Source organism: Erythrolamprus reginae, chromosome 7 (genome assembly GCF_031021105.1).
Source record: "Erythrolamprus reginae isolate rEryReg1 chromosome 7, rEryReg1.hap1, whole genome shotgun sequence".
NCBI lineage: Eukaryota > Metazoa > Chordata > Lepidosauria > Squamata > Dipsadidae > Erythrolamprus > Erythrolamprus reginae.
The window spans coordinates 41,957,995-41,985,581 of record NC_091956.1 but is presented as its reverse complement, the minus strand read 5'-3'; the positions used below and the strand labels follow the sequence as shown (position 1 = coordinate 41,985,581).

Below are 27,587 nucleotides of genomic sequence, written 5' to 3'. Positions count from 1 at the left end.
AGGGCAGCTCAGTTCTCTCTCACACACACCGCCTCCTCTTGCAGCAGAGGAGAAAAGCAGTGGTGGCTTTTGCACTGTGTGTGGGTGAGAGAACTGAGCTTTCCAAAAGGAGTCAGCTCAGTTCTCTCACCCACACACAGTGCAAAAGCTGAGGGGGCTGAGGCTGGCCTGCCCGCCTGCCTCTGCCAGTTGCTATGACAACACATTCACTCCGCCCGTGGCTTGGGCCGCCGCCACTTTTCTCCTCTGCTGGAAGGGGAGGCGGTTTGTGTGTGAGAGAACTGAGTTGCCCTAAAGGAGCCAGCTCAGTTCTCTCACCCACACAGAGTGTCAAAGCTGAGGGAGCTGGCTCTGCCAGTTGCCATGATAACGCATTTACTCCGCCCGTGACTTGGGCTGCCGCCACTTTTCTCCTCTGCTGGAAGAGGAGGTGGGGGGGTGAGAGAACTGAGCTGCACTAAAGGAGCCGAAGAGCAGCCCGAGTTGGACTGAGAGGCAGTGGGGAAAAAAGGAGAGAGGCTGGAAGGAGTTGTTTGGACTTAAGGTTGGTGGGGAGGCCCCCCCCCAGGATCTCAAGTGGGCCCGGAGAGGAAAGGTTCAAGGCATGTGTGCGCCCGGAGGGAGAACCTGAGATGGATGTGCTGGAGAAGCTGGCAAGGAGAACCATCCACCCCCCCCCCCCATCTGCCCGCCAAGCTCCCAGCTTTGCTACTTGGAGAAAGAATGGGGCTTTTTTCGGCGCTTTCTCTCTGTGTGTGTTGGTTTAGCTGAAGGAGGGGAGCAATCTTATTTCTGCCTGGCTGAAAGAAACGCTGGGTAGTTTAGTTATTAGCTTCATGAGAAGTAGAGGGAAAGACCAAGAGCTGTGCCTGCCTGCCTGTGGAGCCTCTTCCCACTATAGGATTGCATTGACAGGTGTCTAATAGAGGATTGTGAAGATTTATGGAAAAGAAAATTTAAAAATAAATAAATAAAAACCCAACAGCTTCACCTTGTGTGTGTGTACGAAAGGGGGAAAGCAATTTGTGATTGACGTGTTCCCCTCATTATCCAAAATAAGCCAGGAGAATCGGGGAAACGCAGGCAGGCAGACGGGGTGCAGGGTCCTTGGTGTCTCTTTTTTCCAGCCTCCCGGCTTTTTTTGGATAACTGCAGAGGCAAAAAAACCCCAGAGACAAAAAAACGACCCATTCCAAAGCAAACCGACGTGAGAGTAGAGTCCTGAGCCCTGTTCTCTTCAGCAAAGACAAGAGAGCCGGTGGTTTTAAACCTCTGCATTTTTTTTCCACCTTCCCAACGCAAAACCCCCCAACCTGCCTTCAATCTCAAGACCGCCTCAAACACAGATTACTGGGAGAATCGGGGAAATGCCAGGGATGTCGTTGCCTCCTTTCTTTGCAAGGCGGTTTCAGGAGTGGAAAGGTGGCCAAATGAGCTCCTCGGGAGTCAGGACATTGAGCCTTGCTTGCCGCTGGGGGAATCTCGCGGCGTCAGGCAAAAAAACCACCAAGGCAGAAGGGATTTCGGACTGCGGTCTTGGGAATCCAGAGCGCAGCTTCGCTGGGAGCGCCTTCTTCAAATGCTTCGGGAACGCCTGCCCCGCCTTTCCTGCAGCCCCTTCGCTGATAGCCCTGGATGAAAGTGCTCCCAGTGAAGAAGATGCGAGAGGGCGGGGCAGGTGTTCCCGAAGTGCTCGGAGAAAACCCTCTCACAGCCCCTTCGCTGGGAGCGCTTTCGCCGAGTCAGCCCCTCTGCTCCAGCCCTGCCCTCCCAAAGGGAGAGGCTGCCATATCCCGGCAGATTCCATCCCTCACGCTAGGACAAGGGGATAGTGGCGGCGGTTTCCCTTTGAGAAGCAGCAGCAGCGCTGGGAATATCTGATCCACCCCCCCGCCGCACCCCACTCCTGAACAAGGATCCAAATGCCGGCAGTAATGGGCAAAAGGGGTGAGTTTTGGGCTTGAACACATTATTCGCTGTTCCATTGATTCCTATGGGAAACATTGTTTCGTCTTACGAACTTTTCACCTTACGAAACTCGTCCCGGAACTAATTAAGTTCGTAAGACGAGGTATTACTGTAGTTGTTGGAGTTGATGTTTGTAGATTGTGAATCACTGCAGTTATTAAATTATCAATATGGTTGTTAAGTAAATCTCTCTTCCCAATTGACTTTGCATGGCAGAAGGCCCTAAAAGATTATCACATGAAAAATATCCATAAATATGAGTCATCTGCCAAACCTCTGGATTTGGTCATGTCACCATGGGGATGTTGCAATAGTTGCAGGTGTGAAAAATGGTCACTTTTTCAGTGTTGTAATTCAAACAGTCACCGAATGAAGTGCTATAAATTGAAGACTACCTGTAGTGTTGTTTGTTTGTTTGTTTATTTAGATTTGTATGCCGCCCCTCTCCGCAGACTCGGGGCGGCTCACAACAAAGTGCAAAAAGACAATTTATAACAAATCTAAATTTCTACTAAAACATTTAAAACCCCATTTCTAAACACACATACATACACACATACCATTCATAAATTGTATATGCCCGGGGGAGATGTCTCAGTTCCCCCATGCCTGGCAACACAGATGGGTCTTAAGGAGCTTGCGAAAGGCAAGGAGAGTAGGGGCAGTTCTAATCTCCGGGGGGAGTTGGTTCCAGAGGGTCGGGGCCGCCACAGAGAAGGCTCTTCCCCTGGGGCCCGCCAACCGACATTGTTTAGTTGACGGGACCCGGAGAAGGCCAACTCTGTGGGATCTAATTGGTCGCTGGGATTCGTGCGGCAGCAGGCGGTCTCGGAGATATTCTGGTCCAGTGCCATGAAGGGCTTTAAAGGTCATAACCAACACTTTGAATTGTGACCGGAAGTTGATCGGCAGCCAATGCAGACTGCAGAGTGTTGGTAAAACATGGGCATACCTAGGTAGGCCCATGACTGCTCTCGCAGCTGCATTCTGCACGATCTGAAGTTTCCGAACACTTTTCAAAGGTAGCCCCATGTAGAGAGCATTACAGTAGTCGAACCTCGAGGTGATGAGGGCATGAGTGACTGTGAGTAGCGAGTCCCGATCCTGATAGGGCCGCAACTGGTGCACCAGGCGAACCTGGGCAAACGCCCCCCTCACCACAGCTGAAAGATGGTTCTCTAATGTGAGCTGTGGACCGAGGAGGACGCCCAAGTTGTGGACCCTCTCCGAGGGGGTCAATAATTCCCCCCCCCAGGGTAATGGAAGGACAGATGGAATTGTCCTTGGGAGGCAAAACCCACAGCCACTCCATCTTATCCGGGTTGAGTTTGAGTCTGTTGACACCCATCCAGGCCCCAACAGCCTCCAGGCACTGGCACATCACTTCCACTGCTTCATTGACTGGACATGGGGTGGAGATGTAAAGCTGGGTATCATCAGCGTACTGATGATACCTCACCCCATGCCCTTGGATGATCTCACCCAGCGGTTTCATGTAGATATTAAATAGCAGGGGGGAGAGGACCGACCCCTGAGGCACCCCACAAGGGAGAGACCTCGGAGTCGACCTCTGACCCCCCACTAACACCGACTGCGACCGACCGGAGAGGTAGGAGGAGAACCACTGAAGAACAGTGCCCCCCACCCCCAACCCCTCCAGCCAGTGCAGAAGGATACCATGGTCGATGGTATCGAAAGCCGCTGAGAGGTCAAGAAGCACCAGGACAGAGGATAACCCCCTGTCCCGGGCCCGCCAGAGATCATCCATCAACGCGACCAAAGCAGTTTCCATGCTGTAACCGGGCCTGAAACCCGACTGCTGGGGACCTAGATAATTGGCTTCTTCCAAGAATTGCTGGAGCTGGAGTGCCACCACTTTCTCGACAACCTTCCCCATAAAGGGAAGGTTGGAGACTGGCCGGTAGTTGTTAAGTACGGCTGGGTCCAGGTAAGGCTTCTTGAGGAGGGGGCGCACGAGCGCCTCTTTATAGGATGATGGAAAGGATCCCCTCCCCAAGGAAGCGTTGATAATCTCCTGGACCCAGCTCCGTGTCACCTCTCTGCTGGCCGAAACCAGCCAGGAGGGACACGGATCCAATAAACAGGTGGCGGAACTCACAGCTCCAATGGCCTTGTCCACTTCATCAGGTGTCACCAGCTCAAACTCTTCCCAGACAGATGGACAAGTACGAGCCCCAGTCACCTCAACTGACTCGTTGTCAGCCGACTCTGTTTTCCAATTGGAGTCTAGGTCCGCCCGGATCTAAGCGATTTTATCAGCGAAAAACTTGTTAAAATCCTCAGCACTACTCTGTAAGGGCTCCCCAACTCCCCTCTGATTAAGAAGGGAGCGGGTCACCCTAAACAGAGCGGCCGGGCGAGATTCCGCTGATGCAATCAAGGCGGCATGATACGCGCATCTTGCCGCCTTGAGTGCCACTTTGTAAGTCTTAATAAAAGCTCTTACAAGTGTTCGATCAGATTCAGACTTACTCTTCCTCCATCGCTTCTCTAGACGTCTCTTCTGGCGTTTCAACTCCCGGAGCTCCTCGTTGAACCATGGAGCTCTACGGGGTCTAGCGCCGCGGAGAGGTCGCAAAGGCGCAATCCGATCAAGAGCCTCCGCTGCAGCCTTGTTCCAGGCTTCTGCAAGAGACTCCGCCGAACTGTGGACGAGTGCATCTGGAATAACCCCAAGCGCCATCTGAAAGCCCTCTGGGTCCATCAGGCGTCTGGGGCGTAACATCTTAATTGGTTCCGCCTCCCTGCGGGGAAGGATTGGAGCCAGGAAGTCAAGCCGTAGTAGGAAATGGTCTGACCATGACAAAGGCAATACTTCTAAGCCCCTTAGTCTCAGACCATTACTCAATTGCTCAGAGAGGAATACCATGTCGGGTGCGTGCCCTCCCTCGTGCGTTGGACCCTGTATTACTTGAGTCAGGTCCATGGCTGTCATGGTGGCCATGAACTCCTGTGCCAGTCCAGAGGATTCGCCGAGTGACGGCAGGTTGAAGTCCCCCAAGACAATAAGTCTGGGGAACTTCACCGCCAACCCGGCTACCTCCTCGAGCAGCACAGGCAGGGCTTTAGACACGCAGCTGGGAGGCAGGTACGTGAGAAACAAGCCCACCTGAACCCCTAAGTCCGACTTCATCAAGAGAGACTCGCAACCCGCAATCTCTGGAGCAATGAGTCTACATAGGCAAAGGCTCTCCCTGGCTATAATAGCCACTCCTCCCCCCCTTCCCTGGGGTCGAGGTTGATGCCATATCTGAAACCCAGCTGGGCAAATTTCAGAGAGAGGAACTCCTCCCTCTGGGCCCAGCCAGGTTTCAGTAATACATGCCAGGTCGGCCTCCCTATCCAGGATTAAGTCCCGGATGAGGAGAGCTTTATTTACCACCGACCTGGCATTAAGCAGCAGCAACCTGAGCCCAGGGCCAGAATTACACTCACCACCAGTACCCAAGGTTGAGCTCACAGAGCCAGAACAAGGGATTGTTATTAAGCAACGATCCCTCGTTCCCCTGGAACGGCTAACTCTGTGGCCCCCGCCATATCCCTTAATATTTATTAATACCGTAATGCTATCATACCTGAACTTTGTATAGAAAGGTGAGCAAGGACTCTTCATAAAATAAATGCACCAAGAATAGAAGAATCCAAGGCAGAAAAGAAGGAAAGGTCTTGTAGTTGCAGGATATATCTACATGTTATTATTAATTTAATAATAATTTAATTACCATATTTTTCAGTCTCCCAGCAATTTGCATCCTTGCAGCAAATAGCCAACAGCCTGGTCGGCTTCAGCACAGCCTGATTTAGCACAAGTAGCTGATTTGTATTTGGATCTGCCCCCCGGAATATCACTGATCAGCTGCTCCAGGCTGCGGGGATCACTGTCGCCTATTGCCATTGTCACCTATTGCCATTTCCATGCACCCGTTTTTTGGGCATTGTATGTCCCATTTTCGGCCTCTGCATGCCCCATTTCAGCTGTCACCTGGAACGGACCAAAAGCAAAACACACAGAAGCCAAAAATGGGGTATGTGAAGACCAAATATGGGATGCATGGAGACTGAAAATGCGGAAGCTGGAGGCGGTGATAGGTGGCAGTGGTGATGGGTGGTGACAACAGTGATCCCTGCATCTAAAGTAGCTGATCAGTGGTATTCCAGGCAGTAGATTCAATCGCCAATTAGCTGCTTGTGCTAAATCAGGCTATGCTGAAGCTGATCAGGTTGTCTGCTGTTTGCTGCAAGGAGCCAAATTTCTGGGAAGCAGAAGGCTGAAGGGTGGGGGGCTGGTGGGTGGGCTGGGCTTTAGCAAAATTCTGCCTGTAAGACACACAGATATTTCCATCCACTTTTTTGGGGGTGGTGGTGTTTGGCCCATTCCAGGTCTTATAGTCCAAAAAATAAGGTGAATCTTCAGTTCCATAGAAGATCTGCATGAAGTAATGACAGAGCTGATCGCCTGGATAGATGGACATCCGGTTATGAGATCACTGCCACACTGCCATAGATGTTATGTTTATAATTATGTGGATTGTGTATATGTTTACTTCTCTTCTGTCATGTTCTCATATGCTAAATAATAATAATAAATATTAATTAATGTAATAAACATTTAATGTTCTAAAGTAGCACATAATATATACCTGCTCATTAGGCACAGAGATAGGCTGTATTACTGCCGTGGTAATTCCAGACTTTGGAGCTGACAATCCAATTGTCAATGAAACAGAAGTGCTTTTCTTCTGAGCTCTGGATATATGAACAAATCAAAATGCAGAAAGTCATTTAGTGTACTAATTAAATGCTTCCCATTTAATGAAATAGAACACTGTAGAGCATTTTCTCATGATTAGTTCAATTGCTAAGTTCCACACTAACTTTTCACCCTGTTATTTCATTGGTAGTTAAGTGATAGGGAATAGGAAATTACATAAGTATAATTAAGTCATACCGACATCAGGAAACTTTGGGGAACATCCTTCGAGTTCTAAAAACTTGTTTTATCTGAGCACACACCCAACCTCAATAGTTTATTCTATTCTTGCTCTTAGCAATTTAAGGGGGGGAAACATATACTTTGAATCCACATTCTTTAATCAGCTAACATTTTAATATTAATAATTGCTCCAAGCTGTAATTATACATATCTTAAAATAAAGCAAGTGGGTTTTTTTCCTGTCAAGCTGATTTCTATTTTTTTTAACCTTTTTGTTAATTTGTTTTTAAACAGAATTCCACATTTGGGTTGATAAGTTACAGTTTTGTTCTAACAATCATACAAAGACTGAGGATCACTGTTCCCTCTAACCTGCGCTATGCGCTATAGCACAGGAGATTTGAGAGCTCGGCGCACAAATTTTCAATTCTGGCGCAGAGGTCTCAAATCTTTTTTTCCCCGGTCCCGTGGCCGGAAAAATTTGGAAGGCACGAAGAAGGAAGCTGAGCTTCCAGTCTCACAACTTTTTGCTGAGGGCACAAAGAGCAAAAAGTTGCGAGACCGGAAGCTGAGCTTCCTTCTTCGCGCCTTCCAAGTTTTTCCGGCAAAGTTTGGAGCAAATACGCACACAGCCCTTCCATGGAGGCGCTGAGCTTCAGCCCTGAGGTGGCATCTCCCACAGCTGCAGCGCCCCGCCCGGCTGGAGCTTCCCTGGGTGCAACAGGTGAGCTTTGCAGCTCTCAGGCACAGGAAGGGCTCAGGCCTGAGGTGGGTCTGCAGGGGCAGTGGGGCTGGGCAGCAAAGGTGGGCGTGGGGCAGCAGGGTGGGCAGCGAAGGCCGCGGTGCCAAGTGGGGGTCAAAGTAGGAGAGGGAGGGCGCTGGCAGCGGCGGCTGGTCATGTTGCTGGACGCCGTACATGATGGCGCTGCACTGGGCAAGGGCGCGTGGCTGGCACCTCCGTCCCAGCCCAGTCAATGGGCCACTGCCAGCCCTGTGCCCATGCCCAGTGCAGCGCCAGCATGTACAGCATCCAGCAACATGACCAGTTGCCACCGTGGTATACGAGAAAGCAAGAGTGCGCAAGGGATAAAAGTTGCAGCCGTGGGCCCGTGGCGTTCCTTCTCCCCCCAAATAAAGCATCCCCCTCCAGCCTTTGGATCGGGTGATTTCTTTGCCCGGCCTCGGTTGCACTGTGCTGCACTTTGGCCAACCGCCCCCCACAAGCCCGCCCTGGGCCGAAAGCGGCCACCGCTGCTTAACTCACGTTGCCACTGAGATCTTGGAGAGCCACGCTCATGGCTGGCGATGCCAGGGAGGGTGAAGGGGTGGATGCGGCCACTGCCTCTTAGCTGAGGAACCGGCCAGGGACAGAGGTGACGGCAGAGTCCGGCGCTGGGGCCATGCTTTGCCACTCCCCCATGGCGCCACATACTGGCAAGCCGCCCTCTGCTCTCTCTCTTTCCGATCTCTCTCTCTCCCCCCTTGCTCTCTTTCTCACGCTTTCTCTCTCACTTTTTCTCTCTCTTTCTCTCTCCCCCCTCTTGCTCTCTCCTTTCTCTCTCCCTCTCTCTTTCTTTCTCTCTCACATCCAGCCGCCGCCATCCGTGACTCCGCCCTGGAGCTCCCATCCTGCCGCTGACCCATGGCTACTGCCCAATGCCAGTTGCCAGCATGGTGTACAATAAACAGAGAGAAAGTAAGAGAGAAAGAGAGAGATAGCAAGAGAGAGAAAGTAAGAAAGAAAGAGAGAGAAAGAGAGGAGAGAGAGAAAGAAAGCAAGAGAAAGAAAGCAAGAGAAAGAGTCAGAGAGAGAGAGAAAGCAAGAGAGAGAAAGAAAAGGAGAGAAAGGAGGAGGAAGGGAGAGAAGAAAGGAAGAGAGAGAAAGAGAGAACAAGAGAGAGAGAGAGAAAGCAAGAGCGAGAGAGAGCAACAGACAAAGCAAGAGACAGAGAGCGAGAGAGAAAGAAAGAGGGAGAGAGAAAGAATGAGAAAGGGAGAGAAAGAAAGAGAGAGATAGAGAAAAGGAGAGGAAGTGAGAGAGAAATGAGAGCAAAAAGGGGAGAGAAAAAGAGAAATTAGAAAATGATTGAGGCAGAAAATGAAAGGAAAGAGAAACTAAAGAGAGAGAGAAGTGACTCTTGATTTAAAGCATGTGATAAAAAGCACCCAAAGAATAAGAGAGAAAAAACCCCAGCCCTCACCTGTTTTTGGAAATGGTTCAAGAGTGTGTATACACACACACACGGGGGGGAGGAGAAGAGGGATGGAAAAAGAGAGAAGTGAGAGGGGGAAGGAATGAGAGAAAAAGGGAGGAAGAAGGAGAAATGAGAAACAAATGAGAAAGAAAAGGGGGAGAGACAGGAGAGGGACTCAGAAATGAAACAGTGGTGGGAATTTGAGGAGGGATGATTGATTATTAAATATGGATTGATTATGGAATGATGGTATAAGATATATTTAGATGTTGTTTAATATTAGGATGTATTAATTCATAAAATTTGATTAGAAGTTTAGAACTATATAGAATTACATAGGTAAAATTAATGGAAGATACATAGGATAAATAAGGGGTTTATGATATGTACTGTATGATTTTATGACTTTGCATTATGAATTTAAAATATACTTGGAAATGTAGAAGATTGATGAAAATTAATAATAGTAAATGAAGTGCCTGAAAATTAATTGAGCTTGGAGATATTGAATGAAATTATAGAAAAGTAAATATGGAAATATATTAATTGATGCATTGGTGTCCAGATAGATTTTCATAGTACTATTAGATTACCATAATACTATGATAAATATTTAAGAAATAAAGATTTTAAAGCACGGATTTATTAACAGTTGTGTTTTTGGTTTTGCTGGTTGTTTTAGTTTTAATAGTAAAAGATTTTGGCTTTGTGTATTATTGATTTCTTTTAATAAAAAAGAAGGGGATTTTTTTTTCTGAATCAGGGAAAAGGTGTATAAGGGTCTTTTGTTTCTTTTAAGAAGAATGTATAAGAAGGAAGAGTAGGCATGATGGCCTATTTGGATTTATAAGGGGATAATGATATTAATTGAAATATAAAATAACAGAATAACATAGTGGGAAGGGACTTTATTCTGTCCCAGCACCCAGCCACAAATAATTACGCAATAGGTGGTCTTGGGTGACATCTGTGAAAAAAAAATCAGGCATGAAAAATTTATTTTTATTTGTTTGTTTGTTTGTTTGTTTATTTAGTCTTCTATGCCGCCCAGTCCCAAAGGGACTGCCGCTCAGACACTATACTTTTCCACCCACACCAAAAAATAATTAGAGGGAACATTGCTGTGGATATAAATATTTTCCTTAGCAAATTTGCAGTCAAAATTCCAAATTAAAGAAGACATTCTCATCATCGCAGTATCCTATTTCTATGCCAGAAGTAGTATTCAAACTGTTCTTGTGGATAAAAGTGATAACATTTGTATACCAAGCTATTTAAATAAGCTGAATTACTTACTGTAAGACATTCTGATTAGGGACCTATAACTAATTAGCTACATTTTCCATTGTCTGTGTCTTCAATAAGTAGAAAACTGCAGCTTATTATGTTTCCAATGCAGCAATGAAACTCTTAACGCCAATATTTCCTCATCAAATTATTTGTATTTTTGGAACTCTTACATTACAACAGATATTTTTACTGATATGCTTGGAATTCATTTTAGGAATATGAAATGATTAGCAATATTAGCATAGTCATCCTACAATCAAGATTCAATCCATCACATCAACAGCACTTAAATGTTGATTAACAGTAGTTAATTATTTCCCTGCATAAAGTGATTATAGGAGGAAGATGTGAAGTACAGTAGAACAGCTTAGCAATTATCTTTGCAGGCTATAGAAACATTAAACATTGTTGGTTTTGTTCTGTAAACTTACTGGGGCATGGCTCCAGATTTTGTTTTGAAATGTACACTATCAGAATCAGAGGAACTGGCACCTGCACAAAAGTAGGAAACAGAATTATTAGTGATAACATCAGGTTTAACACAGTCGCAAGTTTATTAACAAAATATTTAAGACAGGGGTGTCAAACTGAATTTCTTTGAGGGCTGGATCAGCATTGTAGTTCTCCACCATGGGTTGATGGGGCAAATGCCTCCTACAGCACCCTGCTGGCCAAAATGGGATATGAGAGGGACCCCCTGCCCCATTTTCGGCCTGGACGGCCTCCTACAGCACTTTGCCAGCCAAAACGCGGGGGGTGGGCTGTGCCCTGTTTTGACTGCCAAAGGCACCATGAGCTGGTCTTTGGCTATTTCCATACCTGTCCTCTGGGCCAGATGTAAACACCTCATGGACTGAATCCTCCCCACGTGCCTTCTTCTTCTTCTTCTTCTTCTTATTATTATTATTATTATTATTTATTAGATTTGTATGCCGCCCCTCTCCGAGGACTCGGAGTGGCTTGAATTTGACATCCCTGATTTAAGACAATCTCCATGATTTCAGTATTGCTGAAATTTCCATGGCACTTTGATGCTCACCAATCTTCTCCGATCCAATTATTGTAATTTATTTAATTCAGTTTTTAATATTAAGATACACAAAAAAATTAGCATTTTGCACCATTCTGTGAGGAAAAAAAGGTATGTCCTGTTTTATAACATTTCAGTTTTTTTAAAAAAGAATTTTCCAAAGTCTAATGTTGAAAAGGTATAATTAAAAATAGAAGAACTGCTACATATAGGCTTTTTAATCATTGCAGACATTGACATTTTAGACATGCAGATTCAGACTGCAGACTCATAGACTTATGAAAGTTAGAGATGCTTTTAAATACGGTAGTAAATACGGTAGTAAAAACAGAACCCAATGCGTGACATTTTTATTGTCATGTCTTCTTACCTTCAACAAATAATTCTGCTGAAGAAGAAGAAGAGCCAAGAGAATTGAAGGCCAGGCAACTGTAGCGCCCTGTGTCGTCCTCAAAAGCTTCTGCTATAATTAATGTCTGGAGTCCTCCACTTTCAGAACAGATCAGAATATCAGGAGAATTTTGTAGTTCTTTACCTTCACAGAACCACCTTTGAACAACATTCAATTGGACAGTGAGAGACAAAGAAAAGAGTCATTACCAATATTGATAATAAAAACAATACAAAACAGCAACAGACCTTTACATGAGAACCAACTGTTTAACCATTAGATACTGGCATTTGAATTGTTACAAAGTTAGAATAATTTTGCAGACTTCTCTGGGAATGTTGTTGTTGTTATTATTATTGTTATTGTTATTATTATTATTGTCAGTACAACACAGCAAACGAGATCTCTATGCTGGATTTCATATTTCATCATCAGTCGGGCGCTGCATGATGTAGTGGTGAATTATGTGTGCCAATCCCAGTAAAGCGGCCTTTTGCAATTGACAGGTGGAGATTTTGTCAATTCCAATGGTTTTCAAATGTCCGCTGAGATCCCTTGGCACTGAGCCTAACATGTCAAGGACCACTTTCACTGGCCTATGCCAGAGTCGATTTTTAGATCTTCATATTTCACTAATTTCTCTAGTTGCTCCTCCTCAATTCTGCTGTCTCCTAGGATTGCGATGTCGATGATCCATACTTTTTCTCCACAATCAGGATGTCTGGCATGTTATGCTTCAGAATTTGGTCAGTCTGAAGTCGGAAGTCCCACAGTAGTTTTGCTTGCTCATTTTCGATCACTTTTTCAGGCTTATGATCCCACCAGTTCTTTGCCACTGGTAGATGGTAGTTCTGGCAGAAGTTCCAGTGGATCATCTGTGTCACAGCATCGTATCTATGCTTGTAGTCAGTCTGTGTGATCTTTTTGCAGCAGCTAAGTATGTGATCGATTGTTTCATCTATTTCTTTACAGAGTCTGCATTTTGGATCATCTGTTGATTTTTCAATTCTGGCTTTGATAGCATTCGTTCTAATGGCCTGTTCTTGTGCAGCCAGAATTAGTCCTTCCGTCTCCTTTTTGAGTGTTCCTCTTGTAAGCCATGACCAGGTTTTTTCTTTATCCACTTTGCCTTCAATCTTCTCCAAGAACTGGCCATGCAATGCTTTGTTCCGCCATCTGTCCATACGACATTGAGTTACAGTTTTTCTGTACTGGTCCTTAGTTTGCTTTACCTTGAGAAGCTTCCTATTGTTGACCTCTATCTGTTGTGGTTAGCTCTGGCCCAGCTCCTGCCCCAAGGAATGTGGAGGTGGAGGTGGGGGAGGCATCCACATGCCGCAGGCCTGTTTTGCTCCCAGGAGAATCTGCCGACGAAGTCTCCCCTTACCAAGGAAGCGTGAGTGACAGGGAAGAGGGGAGTTTGGCAGACAGCCCAGGAGGAGATCAGTCATCTGTATCATCCCTGGATTCTGAACAAGAATTAATGAGACATCCACGCATGTGTAGAGTGATGCATAGGAGACAACAACTGAAGGATTATTACAAGAGAAAATGAGGCCACTTGTGGTTGGGTGGGGCTGCTGTAATTAGTGCTACAGATAAAAGTGCAGCCTGGTGTTTTAGCCTCATGGCAGTTTATCTGATTCATTGTTTCGTCAAGATCGTGGTTTTTGCTGTTCAGGATTGTGTGTGTGGACGCTCTGGACTTTAGAATTGGACTCAATTTCCCAGTTATTGGGTGAGCAATTGGACTGCATTTGGACTGTGCCTTGTGTGTACCAGAAAATCCCTTTGACATTTAAAAAGGGAGCTGTTTCTATTTTTCTGTTTATAAAAACATTTGGGTTTTCCTTTTATCGTGTGGTGTGTGTCTTCCTGGACTAATTACCCTGTAATTACAGGCGGTTGAGACATGCCGGCAGAACACTATCAATGCTTCGGAGAGGGGCGGCATACAAATCTAATAAATTATTATTATTATTTTTAATGCTGACTCTTTGCTCTCCTTCACAATCAAATAATGCATGCTTCTCTTCTTCTACTGTCTGCCTCACTTGCAAAAGTCCTCTGCCGCCTATTTTCCTTGGTAAATATAGCTTGTCAATGTCACTGCGGGGGTGTAGTACATTATGGATTGTCATTAATTTTCTGGTTTTCCTGTCCAAGTTGTCCAGCTCTGCTTGAGTCCAGTTCACTATGCCAGCTGTTACCTAATGACAGGTATGGCTCAAGTATTTATAGCCTTGATAGTGTTGCCACCATTCAGTTTGCTCCTCAGAATTTTTCTGGTCCTCTGGATGTACCCTTTACTGATCACAATTTTCACATGACCATGCTTTATATTATACAGTTGCAAGATGCCCAAGTATCTGTAGGCTTCTGGCTGGTGGCACTTGATGGTTTGACCATTTGGCATTTCAATGCCCTCACTTTAAGTGATTTTCCCATTTTTAAGTGCCACTGTCACACACTTATCCAAGCCAAACTCCATGCTGATGTCATTGCTGAAGATTCAAACAGTGTTGGTTAGTGACTGCATCTCAGTTTCTGATTTTCCATACAACTTCGGGTCATCCATCTACAGCAGGTGTGAAATTTTTAGTGAATTCCTAGCAGTTTGGTAGCCTAGGTTTTCTTTCTGTAGGATGAGTGACAGTGGGTTTATAGCAATGATGAATAGCAATAGGGACAGAGAGTCCCCTTGGAAGATGCCCCTTCTGATATTGATCAATCCATAGCTTTCATTCCCAACAAAAAGCTCAGTCTTCCAACATTTCATCGCCTTTTCTATGAATTTCCTGATGTTTCCATTGACTCCAATGACTTCCAGGCATTTTATGATCCAGCTGTGTGGCAGTTAGTCAAAGGCTTTCTTGTAGTCAATCCAGGTCATGTAAAGGTTTGTTTTCCTGTTCTTACAGTTCTCCAAAATCGTAGCTGGTCTTTCGTACCTCTGCTTCGTCTTTTATTGCCCTTTTGCTCCACTGGCATGATGTCATTTTCTTCCAGGTATGATAGCTATGATACCTGTCAGCAGCTTGAGCATGGTCGGCAGACATGTTATTGGCCTATAGTTTCCTGGTATGGCTCCTTTTGCTGCGTCTTTCAATATTAAATATGTTCTGCCAGTTGTAAGCTATTCACTGTCTGCAGCATTTTGTTGAACAATTCGGCCATTTTTGCATGCAGGCTGGTCAGGTATTTCAGCCAGAAACCATGCAGCTGATCAGTGCCAGGGGATGTCCAGTTCTTTACTTTCTTCACTCTTTTTGCAATCATTTCAGATGTTATTTCTAGTTGCTGCATATTGCTCTTTGAGAATTTTTTCTCAAACTCCTTTATCCATCCAGCAGTTTTGTTATAGTCCTTTTCAAACTCCCAGAGACCTTTCCAGAACTTTGTTGTTATTTTCACCTCTGGTTTTTCAATTTTCTTATCTGTTTGCTGATGCAGGTTCTGGTAGAACTGTCTCTGATTGGATTGAAATGTTTGATTCTGCCTGTGGGTGATCCTAGCTTCATATCGCTCAATTTTCCTGGCTGTCACTGTTATCTGCTGCTTTACAATTTCCAGAGCTTCCTTGATTTTTCTTGTATTAAGCCAGTAATCTTCTGATTGTTCAGTTTCTGCTCCTTAATGTTCTTCAAGTTACTTACATCTGATCTCAAGCTTTTGATTTTCAGTTCTAGTGAGATTCCCTGCCATTAAGAATTTCTGCCGCTTTTTGATTTGTAAGCTTTGTTTGTTTTGTTCCTGTAGCTTATTTGTCAATGGCCGCCAAGGTTCCTCAGCAGCCACCGCAGTCTTTTTTATCCTGGGCGACGACTGAGCCAGTATGGACCTCTTTTTGTTTTATCTCTCCATTAGTTTAAATGGGATAGGTACGTTTAGTCTGGCTCCTCTGCTTTGACCACTCCGGCAAGGTTAGACCTACCAGTAGTTTACACTACCACCAGCACAGCTCTTAGCTTCATTGAAGCACACAAGCCTCACTACCACAAGGCATACCCATCAGTGGGGTTGTTGTTGCTGTTGTTGTTGTTGTTGTTGTTGTTATTATTATTATTATTATTATTATTATTATTATTATTATTATTAATTGGATTTGTATGGCGTCCCTCTCCAAGGACTCTGGCCAGACCCAGCATATCAAAACAAAATACAATATACATATCTAAAAAATCAAAAAAATATAACTAAAAAACTTTTAAAACTCCAATAACACTTAAAATCATTAATTCCCATTCACTCAACAAGACATACTACACTCATCGGCCAAGGGACTAGGGTCTAATGGCCCAAAATCTGGTGGCACAGATAGGTCTTTAAACTTTTATGGAAGATGAGGAGGATGGGGGCAGTGCAAATCTCTGGGGGGAGCTGATTCCAGAGGGCCGGGGACCCCATAGAGAAGGCTCTTCCCCTAAGTCCTGCCAAATGACATTGTTTAGTTGATGGGACCTGGAGAAGGCCGACTCTGTGGGACCTAACTGGTCACTGGGACTCATGCGGCAGAAGGCGGTCCCAGAGGTTATCTGGTCCGATGCCATGTAGGGCTTTATAGGTCATAACCAATACTTAGAATTGCACCGGAAACCAATCGACAGCCAATGCAGTCTGTGGAGTTCTGGAGAAATATGGGTATGCCTTGGAATAGATATTTATATGCATTTAGAGCATTACTTGCGGGTTGGCAGAAATAATACTTAGCGTGTTTGTAAGAATTGTTCATTAGCTTCATTTTGACAATGTTCTGTCCCAGCTATGGACACAAAGAACACAGCACACACAAAGTCTTTACAAACCTTAGTTTACTAATTAAAGACTACTAATGAGCTTTCTTAGTGGTTAGCAAACATAAATACAGTTTAAAGCAGTCTTTTCTGAACACTGACTGTAAATTCAACTTCATTAACAGCCAGCACAAGTCCATGAAATAATAACTCAATTCTGAGTAAACAGTCTTGTAGATAACAGCAATCTTATGGTGGTTAGCAAAATGCCCAGAAACAATGTGCAGGAAAATTGCCAAGAGAGAGAGAACAAGAGCCGCTCACAGACATTTCTGAAGTCAAGTAATGAAGGGATATGAACGAAGTTGTTTCTGCAAATTAGCTTCTTTCTCCTCATCCCTTAAATAGGCTAGGGGAGTGGCCAATTAGTCCCAAGCCTTACTCCCGAGGAAACTTCCTCCTAAGGAACCATTCCTGCCTACTGGCAGCTCTGCATGGCCATGCATTGAGAATAGGCTCCTCCTCTTCTTCCTCGTCACTGATGGGAGCTTCTGGAAGTTCTGAAGGCCCTGGATGAATCTCCACCTCTGGCACATATCTTCCCCAGCCTCCTCCCTGTCTGACTCGGATGCCAGCTGCACAGGCCACTGGGGTATCACTACATCAACCTCTTTGCTGTTGGTATCAGCTACCAGCTACATGGGCTGCTGGCAGGCCACAACAGATAAAGTAACATGAAGGAAGCCTTTCTAATCCAGAAATGGGAATGTAGGGGTTCTCCAGATGATTTCCAGAATAGTTCCCATCAGTGCTCCCTCTAATGTGAGTTGTGCGTTATAGAGCAGGAGATTTGAGATGTCTGCCCACGAGTTTCCAATTCCAGCACGGAGGTCTGACCTATGCGCTGGAATTGGCAATTAGAATAAGGTGACCAGACCTTGATCATTTGTCCCGACTCCAAAATGCGGCATGACTTTAAAACTGACTGGATTGGATTTATACCCACAAGAGAAAGAGAAAAAAGCCCAGTCGGCTAATTTCCCCCCTCCCTCCAACTCCAAAATGCGGCATGATTTTAAAACTGACTGGATTGGATTTCCACCATGGGGAAGGAGCGTGGAAGAAAGAAAGAGAGAAAAGTATGGCTTTTTCTAATTGGATATTGTATTTTTTTTATTCTCATTGAAGGCATTTGTAATTGCTTCTAAATGATGTTGGTTTTGCTTTTGCAAAAAAAATAAATTCAAAACAACCTCCTTAGGTGCAAGTCAGCTGAAAGTCCTAGAGAGACTGAAGGTAGATAATTCATTAACAATCAAGGCATGTCAAATTGATCTGTGTTTCCTGAACTAGATACTGGATATTGGATACTAGATGTAGAAGTTGTTTATGATTATTCCCAGTTTCTGGAAGTATTGTCTACAAGGTGGGAAGATGTTCCTCTAAAGAGATGTCTCTTGTGGCTTGTACAGATATTTTAAAATGTGAAACATTTTCTAGCAACCAAGATGGAAGGACCTTGGAGGTCTTCTAGTCCAACCCCCTGCTTAGGCAGAAAATCCTACAGACAAGTGAGTATCCAACATATTCTTTAAAACTTCCAGTGTTTGAGCATTCACAACTTCTAGAGGCAAGTAGTACCATGGATTAATTGTTCTCACATTCACTCCTTGCTTCTAAGTTGCTTCTCTCCTTGATTAGTTTCCACCCAGCTTCTTGTCCTACAGGTGCTCTGGAGAATAACTTGACTCCCCCTTCTTTGTGGCAGCCTCTTATTTACATTGTAAATAAGCTGTCTCAGACAGTTCTCTTAAAACAGAACTCCTATAAAATTGAACATTAAGTAATATCCTAATATACATTTCAAAACTTTGAACTAGAGGAATCAGCAAATGTATGATACTTTAGTGACTGGACAGATATTTAGCAGGATATTTAATAAATTCCACTGCTGGTTGGCATTTATAGTCAAAAAAACATGCAAACAATTGTAGCCTTCTCTTAAAATGAAGCCTTCTGTGAACATAATATACTAGTTGGGAGCAAATATACCTTTGTATTTCCACTGATAAATTAGTTTGATTAACAAAGATAAAAACAAGGTTTTATCATGGTTAACGTGGTTTCTTGATGGTAAAGAACCGTTGCACTTACCTGAACGGTCTTCTTGATGCACTGCAAGGAGAGTCCAAGGTGGGTTATACTTCAGCCTTATTGGAAGGGACTGAGTTAAATATTAGCATAAATAACAGGTCCCGCCCCCTTACTGCCCTTACTGGGTCAGTCTTCAATAAAAACGAAGTCATAGTGTTAATCAACCAAGAACTTTTATTAACTATTGTTAAGTGAGAACAAATGAGAATTTAAATCAACTGTAGCTCTAAGACCTGTGCTCCTGGGCCAATTAGCTGGGTTGGGTTTGGACTCTCCTTACAGTGCATCGAGAAGACCGTTCAGGTAAGTGCAACGGTTCTTCTCCACTGCACTGCTGCGGAGAGTCCAAGGTGGGATATACCCAAGCTTAATTATCTAGGGCGGGAAGAGGCTGGACCAGGTGCGCAGGGGCATTGCACATACTTTGCAACACTCTACGTCCGAACGCTGCTTCAGCTGAAGCATATGTATCTAGGCGGTAATGCTTGATAAATGTGTTGGGGGCAGCCCAGGTTGTTGCCCGGCAAATGTCCTCAATGGGTGCTTGAGTTGCCCATGCCGCTGATGTGGCCGCACTTTGCGTGGAATGTGCCGTAATGCCCTTTGGTATTGGAGTGGGGCCTAGCTTGTACGCTGTGGTTATGCAGGAACGTATCCAGCGACTAATAGTCTTAGATGAGACCCTTGACCCCATGGAGGCAGGAAAGTAGGACACGAATAGGGATTCCGTCTTTCGAAATGTACTTGTGCGTCTGATGTAAATTTTCAATGCGCGTCTTACATCAATTTTATACCATTTAAGTTCCAGAGGGTGTGACCCATGGGTGCAGAAGTCTGGCAGAATAATCTCTTGTGCTCGATGAAAAATTGTGTTTACCTTCGGCAGGAAGGAGGGGTCTAATCGTAGGACCACCCTGTCTGGGTGGAAGATACGTAAGTCCTGTCTGACTGAGAGTGCTGACAGTTCTGAGACCCTTCTTGCTGATGTAATAGCTGTCAAAAAAGCTGTCTTAATGGATAACAGTCATAATGGAATGTCCCGTATTGGTTCAAAGGGAAGTTTGGTGAGGGCTTGCAGTACTAGTGGTAGGTCCCAAGTTGGGAAATTATGGACCGGTGGGGGTCAAATGTTTGCTGCTCCTCTAATGAAATCACGTACCCATGGATGTTGTGAAATTGGTTGTGCAAATTCTGTTTTGAGAATGGTAGCTATGGCTGCTACTTGTCTGCGTAGGGTATTTGGTGTTAATCCTCTGTCTAGACCAGTCTGCAGAAAAGCCAGAAGTTGAATCACAGATGGGGACTGTGGGTCCAGGTTCTGTTTCCTGCAGAAGGTGCAGTATGCTGTCCACGTGGCCTGGTAAATCCGAGTGGTTGATGGACGGCGTGATGCCTGGATAGTATTAATGACATTTTCTGGCACTTGAAGTCTCCTTAATCTGTCCCCCTCAAGTGCCACACGGCAAGTTTCCACCAGTGTGGTTCTGGGTGCATCACCGATCCCTGTGTTAGTACTATCCTGTGATTCGGTATGCGCCAAGGAGGGGAGATCGACAACTCCTTCAAATCCGCAAACCACGGGCATCTGGGCCAGTATGGTGCGATTAAGAGGATTTCTGCTTCTTCCCGTAGGAGCTTGTTTATCACTCTCGGCATCAGGCATACTGGTGGGAAGGCGTATAGGAGGCCTTCCAGCCAAGAACAGAGCAGGGCATTGATTTGTTCCGCTCCCGGTGTTGGGAAGCGGGAGAAGAATCTCGGGAGCTGATTGTTGAGGTGGGTGGCGAATAGATCCACCTCCGGTGTCCCATATCTGTGAGTTATTTCCTGAAAAAGTGATGGTTCCAGACTCCATTCTGCTGGGTCGATGGTCGTCCGGCTCAGCCAGTCTGCTTTTACATTCGAGATGCCAGAGATGTGTTCGGCTCTCAGGGATGCCAGGTGTTATTCTGCCCACCTGAATAGGGAGTGTGCCTCTCGCATCAGGCGATCTGACCTCGTGCCCCCTTGGTGATTGATATGTGCCTGTGTAGCCACATTGTCCGTCAGGATCAACACATGTTGGTGTCTGACTCGCAGTGCAAAGTGTCGAAGTGCTAAGTGAACCGCTTTAAGTTCTAGGAGGTTGATGTTTGGGTCTGTGAGATCCTCTGTGTTTCACAGCCCTTGGGCCACCCCTGAGATGGAGTGGGCACCCCAGCCTGATAGGCTCACATCTGTTGTTATCGTCACCTCCTGATGCGGAAGAAAGAGGGACCCTTATTGGAGAGCTGGAGATCTCCACCATGGAAGGGATCTCTGCACTTTTGTTGAAATTGTTACCTTTATGGAAGAGTGACTGGTCCGGTTCCTCTGGAAGGGGAGGAGAAACCACTGCAGTGATCTGGCATGTAGTCTGGTCCAAGGCACAATGTCTATGCACGAGATGAATAATCCCAGCAGTTGAGACAGAAAGGCTAGTGGAACTGTTTTCCTTCCTTGTAGCTCTGCTACCATGTCTCTGATCTTGTTCTGGCGCTCGGGAGACAGGTAGACCCTGCCTGTTGTGGTGTCTATGTTGGTCCCTAAATGAGACAATTGTCTGGTTGGGGTCAAGTGGCTTTTCTGGTAGTTGACTAAGAAATCATGATTCTCTAGTGTTCTGATGGTCTCCCTGAGGTCCTCTCGTGCTCTGCTGGGACTGCTGGACAATATTATGATATCGTCCAGGTAAGCCATGATTTGCAGAGGTCGGGTTCTGAGTTCTGCTGTTAAAATGTCCAGTATCTTTGTGAACGTTCGTGGGGCTGATGTTAGGCCGAATGGCATGGCTTTGTACTGAAAATGGTGATTCTCGAAGCAGAATCAAAGGAACTTTCTGTATTCCGGATGTACCGGTATGTGCAGGTACGCCTCTTTTAGATCTATCGATGTCAGCCAATCGTTTTGACGTATTGCTGCAAGGATTGTCTTTAATGAATGCATTTTGAATCTGCGGTATCTCACGAATATGTTCAACTGTTTTAGGTTGAGTATGAGTCGGCAACCGCCTGAAGCCTTGGGTACTATGAATACTATTGAGTAGTATCCTTGACCCTCTTGGTGTGGGGGAACCTTCTCGATTGCACCTATTTTGAGGAGATGGCAGATTTCCTGGTGCAAAAGGTCCCTTTTGTGCTGGATGAGAATCACTGGACATTGGAGGAATCAGTTTGGAGGCCGCTGTAGGAATTCTATGGTAAGTCCTTGGGCAAGTGTATTTAACGCCCAGGTGTCTGTAGAGATATTCTCCCAGGAGTCAGTGAAATGTTGTAGCCGGCCTCCTATGGGAAAAGAGTCTTTGGAGTCACTTACTTCTACGGTAACCACCCCTGTTGGAGCCTCTAAAGGGCTTCCTGGGTTGCTGAAATTGTCTATTTCTGTCTCTGTAGTTGTTCCTGTCTGTTCTATAGGCAGGTTGTGTGAAAGACCCTATGACCCGTTGACTGCGGATGTAGCCATGGAAGTCTCTGCCCGAAAGGGCTAACATCTGAAATAAGGGGTGGGACGTCTGTTCTGGCGTCTATAGGTTCTGGGTAAAATCTTCTTTTTATCCTTGTCCTCTATAAGGACTTTGTCAAGGGACTCTCCAAACAATTTCCCCCCATCAAAGGGTGCTGAAGCTAGACGTGATTTGGATTTGGCATCTGCTTGCCAAGTGCGGAGCCAAAGCAGTCGACGGGATGATAGGTTCGCTTCCAAGGCCCGCAAGGAAAATCTCACTGAAGATAAGGTAGCATCAGCCAAGAATTCTGCTGCTGCTAATAGTTTGTTGATATCTTGCCTCAGCCGACCATCCTCCGGTCCTAGCTTTGTGAGCATCTCTTGAAGCCACAAGATTGAGGCTCTGTTGAAAAATGACGCGGCCGTCAATGCCTTGAGTGCCCAGGCCGCCATTTGGTGTGATTTTTTAATTAGTCCCTCAGCTCTCCGGTCATCTGGTTTTAAGCCACCTGCCATCTCCGATGGTACTAGCGCATTGGACACTAAGCCTGCGACAGGGGCATCAATGGAAGGAAATTGCAGTAAGTTTTCCATTTCTGGATCGAAGGCATAGAATTTGCGCTCTGAGGCCATTGGGCCTAGAGCTGCTGCTGGGTGATTCCATGGCCTTTTAATGTTGTCACGGAACATTTGAGAGGAAGGTATGCAGTCTGACTCTTTTTGATGCATTGGTGTTCAGTTAGATTTTCATAGTATTACTAGATTACTATAATACTATGATAAATATTTAAGAAATGAAGATTTTAAAGCATGGATTTATTAATAGTTGTGTTTTTAGTTTTGCTGGTTTTTTTAGTTTTAATAGTAATAGATTTTGGTTTTGTTTTATTATTAATTTCTTTTAATAAAAAAGAAGGGAATTTTTATTTATTTATATATATTATTTATTTATTTATTTATTTTGGACTTCTATGCCACCCAGTCCTGAAGGGACTGCCGCTCAGACACTATACTTTTCTGCCTACACTGAAAAAAATTAGAGGGAACATTGGTTCCCATAATAATTTGCCACTGGTCTGGGAATGAATGGACATTCAAAACATCTTTAAGACACATTGTTTGCTGCTTTAGTAGCCTACATGCATTCAATGAAACAGTTCATGTTTCCCCAAATATACGACCTACTCCGAAAATAAGTTCTAGCCTGATTTTTTTGGGTGAATATGGCCACCACAGGATGCAGCCCTTCCCTTCCGCAGTCACTTCATAGCTGCCCAGCCCCTTAACCCCAGCAGATCCAGTGAGGGCCAGAACCTCTGTCTCTTGGGGTGCCTGGAGATTTTTCCAGTGCACTCTTGCTAGCCCGAGCTCTGCCAATGCACAAGGCAATCTTGCAGCTGAAGGGCCCCCTCTTCTGCAGCTTACCTTGACGTTCTGGAGCAAGCAATGACCAGGCCTGGAGCTCAAGTGTTGCTCAGGCTGCTGCTACAATGAGGCAGAAAGCCATGCAGCCAGTCAGAATCAGCTCCCTGCCCCCACCACTACCTTGCTGCTGCTAAAAGGGCAGACAATTCTGGAAGATTGTGGGAAGCACATGCTTACAGTAGAAGCAAAGCTCAGCCTGTCCCTTTCAAGCAATCGTGTGTGTGTGTGTGTGTGTGTGTGTGTGTGTGTGTGTGTGTGTGTGAGAGAGAGAGAGAGAGAGAGAGAGAGAGAGAGAGAAAATAAGACAGACAGAAGGAAGGGGAGAGAAGGGAGGGAGTAGCAAGAATTGCAGATAACACTGTTTGAAGGATTTTCCTCTCCCAGTGTCTTTTTCTCTGTCACACACAAATCCACACAAACACACACACACACACACACACGATGAGAAATGGCAGAGGGCAGGCAACTAGGTAACGGACAGACCCTTCCCTGTCTCCAGTTTAATGCCTGCTCAGGGTGGTACCCCGAGGTCCAGCCTATCCATGGGCGCCCCCCACCCAGCCAATGTTAATTTACACTGCAGCTTTGCAACTGCGATTACTTTCAAGGCCATATCAGTTTGCTCTGGTATGCAGTGACTTCCAGTTGCCTAGCTACAAGGCGGCTGCGCTGTATACTGTATCTGTATCTGTGCTGATCCCTCTCTAGGCCTCAGAGCTCTCTTGAAACCATTTGGTTTGCATTCAGTTTGTAATGGTATTATTAGAATAGTACTTGTAATACTACTAGTAAAAGTACTTTTCTCTAATCAATGAAGCTAAGAATTTTTTGTCCAAGGAATTATTAAACAGAAGCAACCCTGACATCAATCAAGCTCTGATTTAATGATCAACCAGGAGACAGCAGTCTACCATGGGGACCAAGCAGGGGTAGCCTGCTGGGGGTTTGCAGAGGTTTGGGAGAACCTCTAGTTTAGATTCTGTGTAGTTTGCAGAACCCTCAAATCCCACTCCTGACTGGCCCAGCCCACCCACCCCTCCCAAGTCCCCAAGCAGTGTTTCTTGTAAGCTGCGCGCATGCGCGCATGCACGCCCCAAAATACCCACACACACACCCTTTTCCTCGGGCCGCGCTCCCCATCCCCCTGCCAGCCCGCGGGGGTGTGTGCGGGGGCAGGGAGGTGCCGGCAGTAGGAGGAAAGGGAGCCGTGGCCGCCCCTGCCTCCCCACGGTGCCACCAGCCCTCTCGCACCCCTGGCCTCTCGGCCCTGCCCCCCGCCCACCCGATCAACCCCCTCTCCTCCTCCGCCGCCTCCTGCCTTGGGGCGCGACTTCTCTCGCGGCTGCAGCTTCGGCTTCTCGGGACAAAAGTGCTCCCAGCCAGGGGGCTGCACGAGATGGCTTTCTCCATCCGCTTTGGGAATGCCCGCCCCACCCCTCTCGCAGCCCCTTCGCTGGGAGCGCTTTTGTCCCAGACTTCCAGCAAGAAGGCTGCAGTAGAGGCAGGGCAGGCGTTCCTGAAGCGCTCGGAGAAAGCGCTCTCGCAGCCCCCTCGCTGACAGAGAGAGAGAGGGAGAGAGAGAAAGTAAGTGAGAAAGAGAGAGAGAAAGGGGGGGAGAGATAGCAAGAGAGAGAAGAGAAAAAAAGCAAGAGAGATAGAAAGAGAGAAAGAAAGAAAGCAATAGAGAGAAAGAAAATGAGAGAAAGAGAGAGAGAGAAAGAGAGAGAGAGAAAGAGAGGGAGAGAGAAAGTGAGAAAAAAAGAGAGAGAGCAAGACGGGGAGAGAGAAAGAGAGAGAAATGACTCTTGATTTAAAGCATATGGTAAAAAGCACCCAAATAATAACAGAGAAAAAAACCCCAGCCGTTTGTTTGTGTGTGTGTGTATGAACTCTTGAACCATTTCCAATAGCTCACCTGTTATTGGAAATGGTTCAAGAGTTCACACACACACACACGGGGGGGAGGAGACAGGGATGGAAAAAGAGAAGATAGAAATAATAGTAATAGATTTTGGTTTTGTTTTATTATTAATTTCTTTTAATAAAAAAGGGAATTTTTTTCTTATTTATTTATGTATTTATTCATTCATTCATTCATTCATTTATTTATTTATACTTCTATGCCACCCAGTTCCAAAGGGACTGTCACTCAGACACTATACTTTTCCGCCCACACCGAAAAAAAATTAGAGGGAACATTGTCCCCAAGTGGCCTAATTTGGATGCAGGTAAGTGCAGGGCATGCTCACAGGTTCAAGGAGGGTGAAAAATGGGCCTATCAGAAGTTCAAGAAGTTTGCATGCCACCACTGTTCACCTTTCGCTTTCCCCCTTTTGGCTTGCAATCTCCTATGGCTACTGCCCATGATGTGCTGGCAGGCAGAAATATGAATTCTGAGTGGCTTGCAAATTTTGATTTTGTAGGAAAGGGGGTACTGGTTTGCTCCTTCTAGTTCACATGAAGACATCATCCAGGAATGTCTGTAATCCTACTGGACTGAATCTGCTAAAGTAAATGCTACACTTCCTCCTCTTGCTCCTCCAGCTTTTTTGATGAATGAGGTGATGCAGGCTGATGTGTTGCACTATGTAAAAATATAGAATCCTTGTGGACCTAGGACGTTATGATATTCCGGGTGGGGCTGTATGCTGTTTCCATGTGAACGAGAAGGAGTGTATGAAGTAAGACCAAAGCAGGAAGTCCTATTGGGAGGACACATTTTGGTCTGAATTCCCCTGTTCAAAGATGACCCATTGAAGCACACTTCTGCCAAATGTCACCTCAGCAGAGCTATAAGAATCCAGTTTATAGTGGCGGATAAATGGAGATGGAAAGGACCAAGTGGCTGCACAGCAGACCTCTTCAATAGAAGCCTGAGTAGCCCATGCCACCTAGGTTACTTCTAGTGGAGTGAGCAGTAATATTCCTTGGACAAGGTAATACCTGAGTCTCATAAGCTGTGGCTATACATGCTCTGAACCACCAGCCTATAGTAAGATAAAGTGACTCTGGAACCCAATGTCACTGGCTGGAGGGAGATAAATAAGGATTCCGATTGTCTAATGGAAGAAGTTGTGCAAACATAGATGTGGAGAGCTCTATGCACATCCAGAGTATGCCACTGATGTTCCAAGCGATGAGAAGGCTCAGGACAAAAATTAAGCAGGACTAGTTCCTGCACTCTGTGGAACCAACTGTTAACTTTTAGAATGAAAGTAGGATCCAGTCTCAAAACCACTCTGTTAGAATGAAACACAAAAAAGGTCCGGTCGTTTGGAAAATGCTGCCAATTTGCATGGCCAACATTATGGCTATTAGAAAGGAGTCTTTATAAGTGAGAAAACCAAGACTCACTTCCCTCAGAGATTCCAAGGGTCCCTAGTCAGGGTGTTGAGAACTTTGGTTAAGTCCCAGGTGGGGAATCTGCACCACAAGGGATCAGATGTTAGAAGTTCCCCTTGAGAAACTGTTGAATCACTGGGTGGTGTGAAAGGGACGCCAACGTCTCACAAGTCAAATAAACAAAAGAGCAGTAAGCTATCTCCTGATTATGTTTGGTGATAAAGCTTTATCTAGACTCTCTTGTAGAAACTCCAGTACTTGGGCAATGAAAACATCCATGGAGGGCAAGGCCCTTTTTATATACCACTCACAGAGGTCTTTCCATGTGGCATTGTAGATGTGATTGTTGAAGTCCTGCGTGATGCTTGTATTGTCTTGATGACTCTGTTTGAAAATTGTCTTCCCTCAGAAGGTTCCACTCAAGCACCAGGCAGTTAGTTGGAACCATTGGGGGTCTGGGTGAACCAACACCTCCCACTGTTCCTGCTAAGGTGCACGCCCGCGCGCTATCACACACAATAATTATCGGCTGCGCAGCATTTTCAACTTCAGTGCAGACACCCGACATAGAAGCTGCAGCAGCCCAAGGCTCTGCGGAGGAGATTCCCCTCTGGCTCCTTACAGAGACTGGTGAGCCTGAACT

At 45.6% G+C, this 27,587-nt stretch overlaps 1 protein-coding gene across 1 annotated transcript in view; it reads right to left on the bottom strand.

The window, feature by feature from the left end:
• Nucleotides 1-27,587, bottom strand: part of LOC139170652 (palladin-like) — a 321,753-nt gene that overhangs the window by 184,140 nt on the left and 110,026 nt on the right. The window contains exons 2-4 of the mRNA XM_070758143.1: nucleotides 11,808-11,986; nucleotides 10,839-10,899; nucleotides 6,630-6,735 (exon numbers count right to left, since the gene is read on the bottom strand). Of these exons, the coding sequence (XP_070614244.1) occupies nucleotides 6,630-6,735; nucleotides 10,839-10,899; nucleotides 11,808-11,986 (346 nt within the window). The remainder of the gene's footprint in view (nucleotides 1-6,629; nucleotides 6,736-10,838; nucleotides 10,900-11,807; nucleotides 11,987-27,587) is intronic.